We start from the raw sequence: 15048 nt of genomic DNA on the forward strand, positions 1-15048 counted from the left end.
TACCATGAAAACCCTATTCACAGGGTCACCAAAAGTCAGAATTGACTTGAAGTCAGTCCATTTTTCTCCCAGGCTTTCACTGAAGATTCCTGTGTTATGAGCTGAAGTCATAGACTATGTGCTGTTTTACTGAACTTTTGTAATATTCTTAATCAGGGATGGGAACCTTCGGCCTTCCAGATGTTGATGAACTACAACTTCCATTAGCCCTAGTAAGAATGGCCATTGGCAGCTGTAGTTCAGCAACATTTAGAGGGCAAAAAGTTCCTCACACCTGTTTAAAATACTGATTATATTTTACATTTCATAACTCACCCCAGGATTAGAAAAGCAATGAAGGGCAATATATTAATGTGATTAATAATAAATGAATAGGAGTAAAAGTCCTGTTGAAACTCAGATGCAAGTTCTACTGAATTCAATGAGGCTTACTCCCAGGTTGTTAGGGTTAAGACTGCAGCCATACTTGTCAGTAAACTTAGATAAGAATGAGTTGTATGGAGCTCAGAACCATTTTTTTAAAACCCCGATAGCATTGGACTAGGACCTGGGAGACAAGGGTTCAAATCCCCATTCAGCCATGAAGCACACTGGGTGACCTTGGGCTAGTCACTGCCTCTCAGCCTAACCCACCTCATAGGGTTGTTGTGGAGATTAAATTAGTAGGGAGACAACCATGTACTGTATGCCACTTTAAGCTCCTTGGAGGAAAAGTGGGATATAAATGCAATAATAAACAAACCCTGGGACCATCACATTTTGTTAAAATAATCACAACATGCCTAACTATCAGCTTAATAAAGATAAAACATCAAAAAGAACAAAACTATGAAACGTCAGCTTTTTCACAATCCCAGACCATTTCCTCCCACTTCCCCTGTGTTATTTATTAGTTATATACAGAATATGTCTTCCCTCCAAGGAGTTCTTAGGAAATCTGTGAGATGATTAGGCTAAGAGAGAGACTGGCCCAAGATTACCTTCACCTCAGCTTCATGGCTGAGTACATATTCGAACTTATGCCGCTTCAGCCCATGCCTGACAGTTTACCACTACACACCACTCTCCCTCTTCAAACGTGGCCTATGAACTTTTCAGTTATTTTACAAACTTCCGAAAAAGTGTCATCTGTTCGTGGTTAAAGCGGCTGAGCGCTTCAAAGGCACCACGGAAGTCCTGGAAGGCAACTCAGCAACGACAGGCTTCTTTCGGTTCCTCCTTCGCCTCAGACGAAAGAGGGGCACAGCCTAAAGAAGGCGGCAACCGGGAGGGGAGAGGAAAAAGGGCGGGAAGGGCGTTGGTGAGGAGAAGGAGGCGGCAGCGGCAGTGCGCAGAGACAGGCTTGGCGTGGCCAAGTCCGCGCATTCCTTAGGTCAGCGGTTACCGAGACGCTTCCCGTTTGCCTCCTCAGTCAGCCGCAGGCGGCGCCAAGCTGGTTTAGCGGCACTTCACCCACCACCACACACCTGCAGTCTTCAGCGGCGGATTTATGGCAACACCCAGGGCAGGGGCGGCCGCTGCTCTGGGCCACCTGTTGAGCGCCTTGAGTAGGCAGCAACAGAGGCTATGGAGCCGTCCGAGCGCCCCCTGGGAACGTCCCTCTTCCATCCGCCTCCTCAGTGGCACCGCTCAAGCGAGCGCTCCGTTCCTGAGGGGAAACTACCGGGAGGTGTGCGAGCGGGCGGCGAGGGAGCCCGGGCCTTTCTGGGGAGCGCTGGCTCGGGAGGCGCTGCTGTGGGACACCCCGCACCACACCGACTGCGAGTGGGATTTCGTGCAGGGCCGAATCCGCTGGTTCTTGGGCGGCCGCTTAAACGTGGCTGGTAAGATGCGCCTTTCTTTGACAGGAGTGACGAGGACTTGCCCTGTGACTCTCAAGCGTTCGTTACTCTTCAGGCTCCTCAGATTTCGAAAGCGAAAGGCTTGGCTTTTTTCCTTCACTGCCTGGAAGTCAAACCCAAGTGATCTGGAAGCCCTGCCCTCCAAGTCGAGTGTCTGCCAAGTGATGATATGGCTGCTCGATGGGAGGGGGGCAGGGATGCACTCTGTAGATGCTCAAGAACACCTGTGTTTCCTCAAGTTGTGCCTTCTAGATCTGCCCTGGTGTGGAAAACAAGTTTGAGGGCCTGGAGAACGGGGAGTGGTAGAGCATAAGCTTTCTGTGAAGAATGGCCTGAGTTCAAATGCCCCTGGCATTCTCCCATTAAAAGGGTGTTTGGGCTAGGAAAGATTTTTGGACTGAGCCCTTGAAGAGGTGCTGTCATAAGTAGTGGACTAATTAAACTACTGCTCTTGGGATAACGTATCTTCCTATTTCGTATACTTTGTCTCCCATACTCTGCCATGCATTTGTGAGAGGTAGAGTGATCCCACGGAGAGAGTGCAGGCAATAGGGTTCAAATCAGACTTTCAGAACCTTTCCAATTGTAAGTTCACTCCATTAAAGCAGCTTTATTTTGGGGGATTCAGATGGCCTTAAAGATTTGCTGCCAGGGAAAGTGACCTTTATATGTCCCAAGTTAATTGTTTATGACTTGTATGGTCATATGTGGCTTTTGCTGTGTGTGAGTCTCGTCTTGGTTTTTGTTGCTGTATCTGTTTTGCGGGGGGGGGCGAGGGGGTAGAGCAGCATTCCAGTGTTACAAATTAAAGCATTCAAATGCTTTGCTGCTGTGAAAAAGGCATTTGACCTTCAGAGGGCATTTGTACAATTGCGGTTATGCAAATGTCACAGAGCATCCATTAGAATAGTGCCTGTGACATCACTTGGGATGAGTGACACAGCATTCCATCTTTTTGCCTTGTTGTACAGTGATAGTAACGTAAATTGCAGTTTACAGAGTAATATGAAAAACAGGCAGGTTCCTGCCCCAAATAACTTACAAAGCTTTTCCTTACACTTATGTAGGCAGTTTTATTTACCAAAAATTATGAGAGACCTTTGCTTAAAGCTCGCTGGGGGTACTTTTGGACAGCAATGTTGCAAACTCTTGGTTTGCCAGTTGTGCACCGTACTGAGAGTGTGGGAAGTGGGACAAAGTAGGTACCCTTGGGAGGGAGAGGAGGCTTAAATGTACACACCATACATTTAAAGCACTTGACTTCCCCCAAAGAATCCTGGGGACTGTAATTTGTTGAGGGGTAAACTGCAGTTCCCAGAATTCTATGTGGGAAGTCATGTGCTTTAAATGTTTGGTGGATATGGCTCATGGTGATTCACAATGGAATTGCTGTTTCTATTGCTGGTAGATCAAGACAAATTGAGGATGAAATTTGATGCACATAGGTTGGATATATACTGAAGGCATGTCTCAGCATTTGACTCTGTCATATAGTTTTCCTCTAATGTAAGAGGTATGCTGATACTAATTAGTGCATCCATTAATTAGTGCATTAGTGTTTCATTGCTTGTTGTTTGCTGTCCTGGGCTCAGGACATAAATTTAACAAACAAACAAATAAATAATTGATTTACGATAATTTCAGATGGCACCTTTTCTTCCCACCTTTGGGATAACACAGGAACTAGCAGTGATCAAGGATCAGCATAGTTCCTTTGTGGATGGTGGCTGCAAGGTGCAGTGATTCAGACTTTGCATCATGGCAGTGTCATTTTACAATGGCCTACAAACATTTCATGACTTAGACTGTACAGTTATTATCAAATACTTAATAACAAATAATAAAATGTATTAGATCCATTATTCTGACCCCATCAGCCATTATTGTATGCTTCACTGAAAAGATTATTCAAATGCCCAGACTTTGAATTTTGTCAGACTAAAGAAAAAAAAGACTGTTAAAATTGTGAGAATATTTTCTTTCTGTAAAAGCTATTGCCTTGAATCCTAAGTTGCTCCTCTTTTCCATTTGCAAAGGCAAGCTGGAGGTGGGAAAGCGCCATTCTGTGAAAGTGAACTCTGTTTGGTTCATGAAAGCAACGCTAGAATCTAAGCCATTGACTCCAAAGCCCTTTAACTTATTATCCTGTTTTTCACAGGTTTGTTAAAAATACAGACTACCCCATGCTTCTGTCAATCTGTTGGACCCTTCACATCTGGTCCACAACCTTTCAACCACCTGGCTGACCTCAGATCTCCCAGAAATGTCAATTTGTTTCTAAAACTAGTTTTGGCCAGTTTCTCTTGTTGGGGCTCATTCTTTCTTAGCTGTCCTATTCACAAGCTAGATATGGGATGGGCTTAGTCTAATTACTGGTCTGATGGGTAAAAAAGAAGGTGTTGTCTTATCACAAAGCTGTATCTTGCGGCATAAGAATGTAAACAGAACAGCTTCCAGAAGCTTCCCTTGCATAATTACCTACTGTTAAAATTTTGAAAATGCTGCTATTTGCCATGGAAAAATAAGACCCACAAAGGCATTATTATAAGACATGTATGTCTATCTATAATTCTACAGACAGAGTGAATGTATCATTGAAAAATGAAAAACACAAGCAGTTGTAGTTGGTGATGCTGCTACTAACCACTTAGTTCTGCATACCTCCCACTGGAATAGTTGTTCCAGGCAATGCATATTTCTGGTGTATGGAATACTTGTTGGCTGGGAAGGCTCATCTGTGGAATTTGAACTTGGCTTTGTGGTAAAAGTCCTCTTGTTTCCCCCCTCTTTATTTTAAAAAATGCATAGTAAACAAAACAAGCTATGCTTGCTGATGAGGATGTGTTTCCTCTGTATTACTGGCTTTCTGTGATGTGTGTAACACTAACATGCTTTGTGACACTTAGATTTTTAAAAACACATTTTTACCATTGACCACAGCTAATAAGATGACCAACAACAACCTCCTGCAGTATGATGGATTCATTATGAGACTGAAGTTTTTTGCCCCTCCGCCCTAGTTCCTTATTTGCAATGTCATAATGGTTGCTGATCAGTAATCAAAACCAGTTACATGAGCATTACATTCATTCCACTGCTGTTTTTTTCAAATGGGATGGACAAACCACCCTCTCAGTCTCTGCCATTTTTTTTTAGTCGAAACAGATGTCCAGCTTTGAAAGAAGTTGAATATACTTCTGTTAGAATTGCTTCTTAATATGTGTTTTTTTAATAATATGTTTTTAACCCTTTTTTAAAGATGTTTTTAAAGCTTTTTAAAAAAATGTTTTTAACGTTGTTTTGTTTTAATGTATTTTAAGGTCTGTTTTTTACAAAGTTTTAAAGTGTTTTTAGCGTTTCTGTTTGCCGCCCTGGGCTCCTGCTGGGAGGAAGGGCAGGATATAAATCAAACAATAAATTAAATAAATAAATAAATACAGAGGATTTGCCCCGCCTATTTGTCTATGTTATTTTCGTCTTTTCCCCATGGGAAAGATTATTCAAAGTAGCATTGTGAGTTTAATACTAGACATAATGAATCTGTGACTGTGGACTTGGAGCATTTACAAATAGAGCTTAGAAAATTAAGGAAAAAGTAGCAGAAAAGGAAACTATTTAAGGTTCCTGCTGTTTGGGAGTATAGTGTTGGGGAGCAGCAACAGGAGAGGGCTATTGCATTCATGTATTGCTTGTGGAGTTCCCGGAGGCTGCTGGTTCTGCTGCCAAAGTCCTATAAAGTGTATGTGTGTGTCAGTGCAGCTTTGACAGATGGGGAGAATTGAACATTTTGGCTTTAGCATCCCAAAATTACTTTTTAAAAAGCTGTTTTTCACCAGGTAAGGTTGTTATAATGCTAGGATTTTTAATGCTTTGATGTGTTAAGTAATAGTAAATACTAGGTGGAAGTGCCTCTCCGCAATGCATTCTCTCACTGTCAAATGATTTTGCATATGCAGAATAGGGTACTATCTTTAATCACTGTTTTAACTAGTAATAACAGTAATGATAACATTTTAAATGCATAGTGGTTTGTTATAAGGTAAGTGGCTCTGAATTCCTTCTATGGGAGGTGGAATTCCTATGTCTGTTTGCTGCAATGCATGTGAGATTATGCACATTCAGCAAAAGCACAGGCTATAGTCACCTACAGAGCTGGTATAGCACAGTGGGGAAGGAGAGCCTGGCTGGGAGTCCAGAGTCTGTGAGTTCAAATCCCCGCTTGTGTCTCCTGGGTGTCAAGGGCCAGCTAAATATCACCCCCACAGGGAGTGGCTCAGGGGTTACGTGCCCTGCCACCTGTGCAGCCGTGGGCAAGCTGCATAGTCCCAAGTTGCGGACAAGGAAGGGGCTGGCTTGTGTAGCTGTGGCAAGCTGAGCAGGCCCTAGCCAGCTGGGAAGGACAAGCCTCAGAGGGAGGCAATGGTAAACCCCTTCTGAATACCGCTTACCATTAAAACCCTATTAATAAGGTAGCCATAAGTCGGGATCGACTTGAAGGCTATTTCCATTTCATAGTCACCTAGGAATAGTACCAGTTTATAGGGGAAAGGCTGTAGCTCAGTGGTAAAGTATCTGTTGTGCACATAGAAGGCTCCAGGGTCAATCCCCTGCATCTGCAGATGGACCTGGGAATGTTCCCTGCCTGAAATCCTGGAGAGTCGCTGTCTGTCAGTGTAGACAATACTGAGCCAGAAGGACCAGCTGTTTGACACTTTAAGGCAGCATCCCCCTCTAGGATGCATACCTTAACATGGTGAGGGGGTTTGACAGTGTTGAAGAAGCTGAGAGCAGTGCCGTCGGGAGTCTAGACCAAGAGGCTAGACTCCTAGCACGGGCACCCAAGGCGGAATGGTCAGAGCTGAGACACCAGACTAAGATGCATCCAAACTCAGAGGAAGGCATTGATATACCACCTCTGAATATCTCTTATCACAAAAAACCTATGAGCAGAGTATCCAAAATGCAACACAAGATAGTGCTGGAAGATGAGACCCCCCAGGTCAGAAGGCACTCACCGAGTTACTGGGGAAGAACAAAGGACAAATACGAGTAGTGCTGTGACTAATGATGCAGCTGGGTCAAAGCTGAAAGGAAGCCCAGAGGCTGATGCACACAGATGCGATAAAAGAGTCCGGAGTTGTACGACGCAAACAATAGAAACATGGAATGTGAGAAGCATGAACTAAGGAAAGTTGGAAATTGTCAAGCAAGAAATGGAATGTATCAACATTACAATACTTGGCGTGAGTGAATTAAAATGGACGGGAATGGAACATTTTCTATCAGGCAACTACAAAACATTTTATGCAGGAAATGAGAAATTAAGAAGAAATGGGGTTGCTTTAATAGTGAGAAGTGATGTAACAAAAGCAATTAGGAGCTACAATGCAAGGTCTGAGTGAGTGATATCAATGAGATTAAAAAGGAAACCTATCAACATAACCATCATCCAAGTCTGTGCTCCAACGGCAAACTCAGAAGAGGAATTGGAGAGATTTTACACAGAAGTACAGGAAGAAATTGATCACACACCAAAACAAGATCTGCTGATAATCATGGGGGACTGGAACGCAAAAGTAGGGAACAGAGAAGAATTAGGAACTGTGGGGAAATGGGGCTTAGGAGACAGAAATGAAGCAGGAGAAAGACTTATTGAATTCTGTGAAGCCAATAATTTGTTTCTTGTGAACACATTTTTTGAGCAAACGAAAAGACGACTGTACATGTGGACATCACCAAATAGTCAATATAGGAATCAAATTGATTATATAATTGGTAGCAGAAGATGGAGAAGTTCCATACTTTCTGTGAAAACAAGACCAGGAGCAGAGTGCGGTACAGATCATGGTTGTATCGAAAATCAGAGTAAAGCTAAAGAAGACCAACAAAGCAATCATAATGCCAAAATACAATTTAAATAACATCCCAGAAGAATATAAGGAACAGGTTTGAGGCTTTAAACTTAGTTGACAGAAAACCAGAAGAACTATGGAGTGAAATCAGAGACATTATCAGGGAAGAATGCAAAAAGACAATACCTCTAGTTAAAAAGAGAGAAAGACCTCAATGGATGACTGATGAAACTCTTAAAATGGTTAAAGAGAGAAGGAAAGCAAAAGCAAAAGGAGATAGAAACATAGTCAGAACGCTAAATACAACAATACAGCGACTAGTACGTGGGGACACAGAACTATTACAATAGTTATTGTCTAGAAATAGAGGACAACAAAAAGAGAAGAACAAGAGCTCTATTCCAAAAGATTAGAGAAATGAAAGGGAAATTTAAACCAAGAGTAGGGATGTTGAATAATCAACAGGGGAACACACTGACTGACTGAGATGAAATAAAAGGAAGATGGAAGCAATACACTGAAGAACTCTATAAAAGAGATGCCAGGATGACAGACTCATTCATGGAGGAACCATATGATGAAGAACCAGAAATTCTAGGATGTGAGGTGAAAGCTGCTCTTAAAATACTTGGAAGAAACAAATCACCAGGAACAGATGGCATACCAATAGAGTTGCTACAAGCTACTGAGACTGAATCAGTCCAAATTTTGACTAAAATCTGTCAAGAAATATGGAAAACTAAACAATGGCCCACAGACTGGAAGCGTTTCATATACATCCCAGTTCCAAAGAAAGGGGATCCCAGGGAATGCAGTAATTATCGAACTATTGCCTTAATATCCCATGCAAGTAAAGTAATGCTCAAGATTCTACAACAAAGGCTCTTACCATATATGGAGCGAGAAATGCCAGACGTCCAAGCTGGATTTAGAAAGGGAAGAGGCACCAGAGATCATATCGCAAACATACTTTGGATAATGGAACGGAGCAAGGAATTTCAGAAGAAAATCACCCTGTGCTTTATAGATTACAGTAAAGCCTTTGACTGTGTAGATCATGAAAAACTATGGAATGCTTTAAAAGAAATGGGGGTGCCACTGCATCTGATTGTCCTGATGCACAACCTATACTCTGGACAAGAGGCTACTGTAAGGGCTGAATATGGAGAAACCGATTGGTTCCCCATCGGAAAGGATGTGAGACAGGGGTGTATTTTATCACCCAGTTTATTTAATCTATATGCAGAACATATATGGAAAGTGGTATTGGACCAAGATGAAGGAGGTGTGAAAATTGGAGGGAGAAATATCAATAATTTAAGATATTCAGATGATACCATACTATTAGCAGAAACCAGTAATGATTAAAACGAATCCTGATGAAAGTTAAAGAGGAAAGCGCAAAAGCAGGACTGCAGCTGAATGTCAAGAAGACTAAAGTAATGACAACAGAAGATTTATGTAACTTTACAGTTGACAATGAGGACATTGAACTTGTCAAGGATTATCAATACCTTGGCACAATCATTAACCAAAATGGAGACAATAGTCAAGAAATCAGAAGAAGGCTAGGACTGGGGATGGCAGTTATGAGAGAACTAGAAAAGGTCCTCAAATGCAAAGATGTATCACTGAACACTAAAGTCAGGATCATTCACACCATGGTATTCCGGATCTCTATGTATGGATGTGAAAGTTTGACAGTGAGAAAAGCTGATAAGAGAAATATCAACTGATTTGAAATGTGATGTTGGAGGAGAGCTTTGCGCATACCATGGACTGTGGAAAAAGACAAATAATTGGGTGTTAGAACAAATTAAACCAGAATTATCATTAGAAGCTAAAATGATGAAACTGAGGTTATCATACTTTGGACACAGCGAGAAGACATGATTCGCTAGAAAAGACAGTAATGCTTGGAAAAACAGAAGGAAGTAGAAAAAGAGGAAGGCCAAACAAGAGATGGATTGATTCCATAAAGGAAGCCATAGACCTGAACTTACAAGATCTGAACAGGGTGGTTCACGACAGATGCTCTTGGAGGTCGCTGATTCATAACAACAACAACAAAGGCAGCATCCTGTGTTCCACTGTAGGCTGTTGGTGGGAAATGGCATGGTTGATATTCAAATAAAAAAAGCTTTCTCTGCATAAAAACCCCTTTAGAGAGAAAATTAGAGAGCCAGTGTGGCGTAGTGGTTAAGGTGTTGGACTACGACCTGGGAGACCAGGGTCCCACACAGCCATGAAGCTCACTGGGTGACCTTGGGCCAGTCACTGCCTCTCAGCCTCATGAAAACCCTTTTCATAGGGTCGCCATAAATCAGAATCAACTTGAAGGCAGTACATTTACATTTAGAGAGAAAATTACATTAGTATCCTTCTTCCCCCTTTCTGTTAATTTAAATATAGTTGCACCTATTTACCCTTAGGACTGGTTTCAGGTCATAAAAAATACATAGTTGTTTCTCTTGCAGTGTAATCCTAAGCATGCTTACTCAGAAGTAAGTCCCACAGAGAGAGTTTAGTAGGACTTATTCCCTAGGGTTTTAGCCTTAATTATCCCAGTGTTAATCAAAGTGCAACACTTCATAAAACTAATGGGAGATAGACCTAGGCACACCAGTTCTTTTAACACTTTGTGGATGTTAGTTTATATTTTCAACTATTACCTCTGATGTCAACATGGTTGTTGGAAGGGGGGCAAGAGCAACTCCTGTTTGGGTTCTTTTGTTTGTATTACCGAAGGAAGATAGAGTTAGGGTCCTCCAGCTGGCTAGGCTTGCCTACCTTTACCTGTGGTGTTCTCTACCTAACTTCCTTCCGTTGTAAACTGATATGCTCAGGGAAGCTGACTTGCCCCTCCTTCCTTTGTCATCTTCTTCCTCTGTCCAAGGAGAGAGGAGACATCTTTGTCTTTGCTGTCTCTCCTGAGCCATGAGGGCAATACCCAAGGCCAATTGCACTTCCAACTTAGTTGGTTAATTAGAACTAGGTATGCCTTTCCTATCTACTATGTATTTCTATAAAGTAGCTTTTCTTACTTTTCTAAGTCTTGAGTCTCAGTGATCTAAACGCAGGGTAAAAGCCTGCTTCTAAGGTAAATACACATACTGGCACATACGTAGCTCAGACTGCTGAGTATCTCTAAATATTTCCACAACAATGGTCAGGTTTCATCATCACAATTGACATGCTGAAGAAAGCCACAGTGAAATTGCGGATGACATTTTCCAGAAATGCCACAAAGGTTTCTTCAGCTACTGCTTTTTACAAGTTAATATTCTGCAGGGTAAGTGTGTTAAGTTACACATAGATGATTTATTATACATAAAGAAACTGCATTAAAAGCCATTTCAGTTTGATCATTGACCAGCATTCAGCCTAATTCTTTACAGCTTACAAGCCCTTGGCAGTGGTCATCAGGAGGTTTGGGGCAAGGTGTCAACAGTATGCTGATGATATCCATCTCTATTTCTCTGTAACATAGCAATTGGGAGAGGCCATGAAAGCCCTGGGCCAGTGCCTGGAATTGGTTGTGGGCTGCATAAGGACCAGTAAACTGAGTCTGAATCCTAGCAAGACGGAGGTGCTGTGGGTTAGTGGTTCCCAAGTTCAGATAAATGGTCAATTGCCTGCTTTGGATGGGGTTATACTTCCCCTGAAAGAGTAGGTTTGTAGTCTGGGGTGCTTGTGGATCCATCGTTGTTGCCGGAGGCCCAGGTGACCTCAGTGGCTAGGACTGCCTTTTACCAGCTTTGGCTGATAAGACAGCTGCGGCTGTTTCTGGACTGGGATATCCTGACCACTGTTGTCGGTGCACTGGTAGTCTCCAGGCTGGATTACTGTAATGTGTTGTATGTGGGGCTGCCCTTGAGGTTGGTCCAGAAGCTGCAGCTGGTGCAAAATGCGGCAGCGCAACTGCTCACTGGTGCAGGCTACCGCCAACATATTACCCCACTGCTCAAAGAATTGTACTGCCTGCCAATTAGCTACTGGGCCAAATTCAAGGTTCTGGTTCTGGTGTACAAAGCCCTATATAGCTTGGGATGAGGATATCTGAAAGATCGTCTTACCCCTTATATACCCAGTTGATCACTGCACTCTGCAGGTGAGGGCCTTCTGCAGACACCATCTTACCAGCAGGTCTGTTTCTGCACAACATAGAAAATGGACCTTTAGTGTTGTGGCACCTACCCTTTTGAATTCACTCCCCTTGAATATATACAAGCACCATCTCTGTTAACGTTTCAGTGCCTATGGAAGACCTTTCTTCTTCAACAAGCCTTTTAAATAGAAACCTTATCCCAGTCTGTGTCTGTGTTGGAATTGCTTTTTAAGATGTTTTTAAAGCTGTTTTAAAGCTATTTTAGAGAGCTTTTACTGGGTTTTTTTGCCACTGTGGGCTCCTTCTGGGAGGAAGGGCAGAATATAAATTTAATAAATAAATGAAAGTGTCATAGCTCAAAATTAAACAGGAACAGCTGCTCTCAATTTCCATTTTTAAGTGGAGCTTTGTATATTATGCCCACTTTTGTTAATATTACAAAGGTTCCATTTCATGTTTGTTCCACTTGTATCACAGTTGTAGGCATGCTTACTTAGAATAAGATAGTGGGCTTTACTTCCTGAAATCAGTTTAGTGTTGGTATATTAATGTTTTTTGGGGGGAAATGTATCTTGTACATGTTTCATAAAAGGGGATCGCAAATTGCATTTTTTAATGAAAGAGTAAAATGAAAAAAGGTGAAGTACAAATAACCTGCATTACTTTTTCTTACATATGTTAATACATGAATAACTATATATGTAAATATAGCAAATGACTTAATCAAAAGATAGCGTATAAAAATATTTAAAGAAAAATAAATATAATACAACTAAAAAGAACTGAGTATGTTACAGTGAAGCCACCAATATCTTTCATTTATATTCCTCTTTTCCCCCCCATTGGTATTGATCCATGTTGGGTCTACTTTATGTTCTTATTGTTTAGTTTTAATACTTTGTACTCCATCGTTTTTCCTGGTTCTTCCTGTTTGAGGTTCTAGGTGTTAATGTGTTTGTTGTATAAAAATGAATAAAAATATTTTTAAAAACCAATCGAAGCAATTAAAACAATTTAAATGTTAAATATTCAGGAAAAAAAGAGTTAAATGACACAGTTAGGCTACTATTGCCATGTAACTAGGGGAAATTATGTACATAAGAGTTGAAAAGGTACTTGAATGTGGCTGGAATGATTAAGAGATTCCAATGCTGCTTTTGTTTACTGAAGAACTTAGAAGCCCTTCTTTTCAGGACATACTTGGAGTCAAGTCAAGTCTCTGTATTGCATGAAAAAACTCATGCAGTGGAATTAAGTATTAATAAAAAATTTCCATTAAAGTTTCCCTATGCTTTGTACAGTAAACAGCTGTCTTGTGTATCCTTGATTACAGTTTTAAGCCTTTGTGGAGTGCTCCCATAGGGTCAAATTAAAAACAACAGCAGTGAAAGGGATTGGCTGAAGAGCCACAACACCGCAACATTAGGTTTCTGGAACATATAGTAGCATCAATTTAAGGTCTTTTAACGAGGATGAAACACAATTACACAGCAAGTGTCTGTTGCAGAACTTGATGGACAAACTTCAACTTTGATTTTAAAAGGCTAGATTTCCTAGCCCTTCAAGAGGTAAAAAGCATGAGGACAGTGTCTGCTGAGTGCAAAGCTGGGGAAATTATGTGGGTCTACCCATCAATGCTTAGGAGACTGGACTTTTCTCAGTGTGTTATGCACATTCTTATCCCTCCATGTAATAGTAATATTTAGTGCATATATTGCTACATTAACCAAATAACTTTGAGTTTTGCCTTTCCATTGCTTATTGCACACCTGTCTCTACTATCCAGATCCTTCCTAGATTTTGTTTTCCAAGTTAAATAAATTAGATAAGCATTATACGTATATTCCTAGCTTATATACCAATCATATAACTCTTCTTCTGCTGGGGTTAGACTGTAGGTACTCTAAACAAACATTGATGATCTGTTGATGAGAATTAGTCAGTTTTGGCCCTCTTGTGTTATAAACAGAAGCATGCTGCCCAATTTTCAACTAATGTATATCGAATGGAACCATCCTGATAATTACTACCTGAGAATTCATGTAGATTCTTGACTGTATGTTTATGAATGAAACTGAAGTTCATTGAGAAGGGGGTTGAACTTGATGGCCTTACAGGCCCCTTCCAAATCTATGATTCTGTGTACAATGCAATCTCATTTATTTTAGTGACCTCTGAAATACTGAAAACATCTGAATAATGAGGTGGAGAGATGAATGGAAGTGCTGTTAAACAGGCTTATGTTGCTTCAGGAGTAACTAGGGGATGTACAGCAAATTTAGGTATCAAAGAGTTGTGGAAATACTAGACTTAAGAAAATGAAGGTTCTCCATTTACCATGACTATATGTCTTGTGGCACCTTAAAGACTAACAAATTTATTATGGTATAAATATATACATATATATGGTATATAAAGATGATATAACACTTCAAGTATCTAATGAAGTGGACTTTAGCCCGTTCTGTAATAAATCTGTAGTCTTTAAAGTACCCCCAGACTGTTTTTGGTGAAAGAGGAACAGAGCAAATGCAGATGTGCGTCCAGAGGGAAATAATTCATTGTGCTCCTGAACTGCAATTCACAAAGTTTGGATGGAAGCACGTGTCCATTTGCCCTAAAGTCTTGAATCTACACTCTAGGTGGAAATGTACATTCCCCTCCACTGTATCTCATTAGTAGTTATGTATCAACACTTTGATGCTGTTGACTATTTTCATTGGGATTTATGGTTCTATATTCGCATGATCAGAAGTGAAGCTAGCTAAATAAATCATATTTGTTTTTCTATTTTGATAGTCCAAGATGACAGCTTTGAGACTTTAAGAATCTAAATGTTTTGCTTTCTTAACCATTTGTTTCTGTGTAGTTAACTGCTTGGACCAGCATGTGCAACATTATCCGGACAGAGTGGCTTTAATCTGGGAAAAAGATGAGCCTGGCACTGAAGAGAAAGTCAGTTACAGGTATGTTTTCATAATGTGCTTCCTGCAGCAGTTGGAGCAGATTTACTGAGTGCTTGAAGAGCTTTTGTACAAAATCATTTCCCTTCTTTGATGATGATCATCAGCCTAGAGAAGAGGAAATGTTCCGGAATAGTAGTAAACAAGATGGCAAATGCAACAAATGTTTCTTTAAGCACAGCAGTTCCTGAATAATGGATTAGGAGTTAGGACCCAGCAGTGGATTGAAGGGAGGTTTGGAGGTAGTTTGGCAGGCTGTCAGAAAGGGGATACTGGAGGCCATG

General features: G+C 41.1%; 1 protein-coding gene across 5 annotated transcripts in view; it reads left to right on the forward strand.

Moving 5' to 3' along the window:
• Positions 1-1241: 1241 nt before the first annotated feature.
• Positions 1242-15048, forward strand: part of ACSS1 (acyl-CoA synthetase short chain family member 1) — a 78772-nt gene continuing 64965 nt past the window's right edge. For 3 of the 5 annotated variants that reach the window (XM_061625635.1, XM_061625634.1, XM_061625633.1), the window contains exons 1-2: positions 13279-13369; positions 14671-14767. Coding sequence is in view for 2 of the 5 variants with exons in the window: in XM_061625632.1 (XP_061481616.1) it covers positions 1490-1823; positions 14671-14767 (431 nt within the window). In the remaining 3 variants the exon portion in view is untranslated. Of the gene's footprint in view, positions 1824-13278; positions 13370-14670; positions 14768-15048 lie in introns of those variants that run through there. The other 2 variants (XM_061625632.1, XM_061625631.1) reach the window with 2 other exon arrangements.

Source organism: Rhineura floridana, chromosome 4 (assembly GCF_030035675.1).
Source record: "Rhineura floridana isolate rRhiFlo1 chromosome 4, rRhiFlo1.hap2, whole genome shotgun sequence".
Lineage (NCBI taxonomy): Eukaryota > Metazoa > Chordata > Lepidosauria > Squamata > Rhineuridae > Rhineura > Rhineura floridana.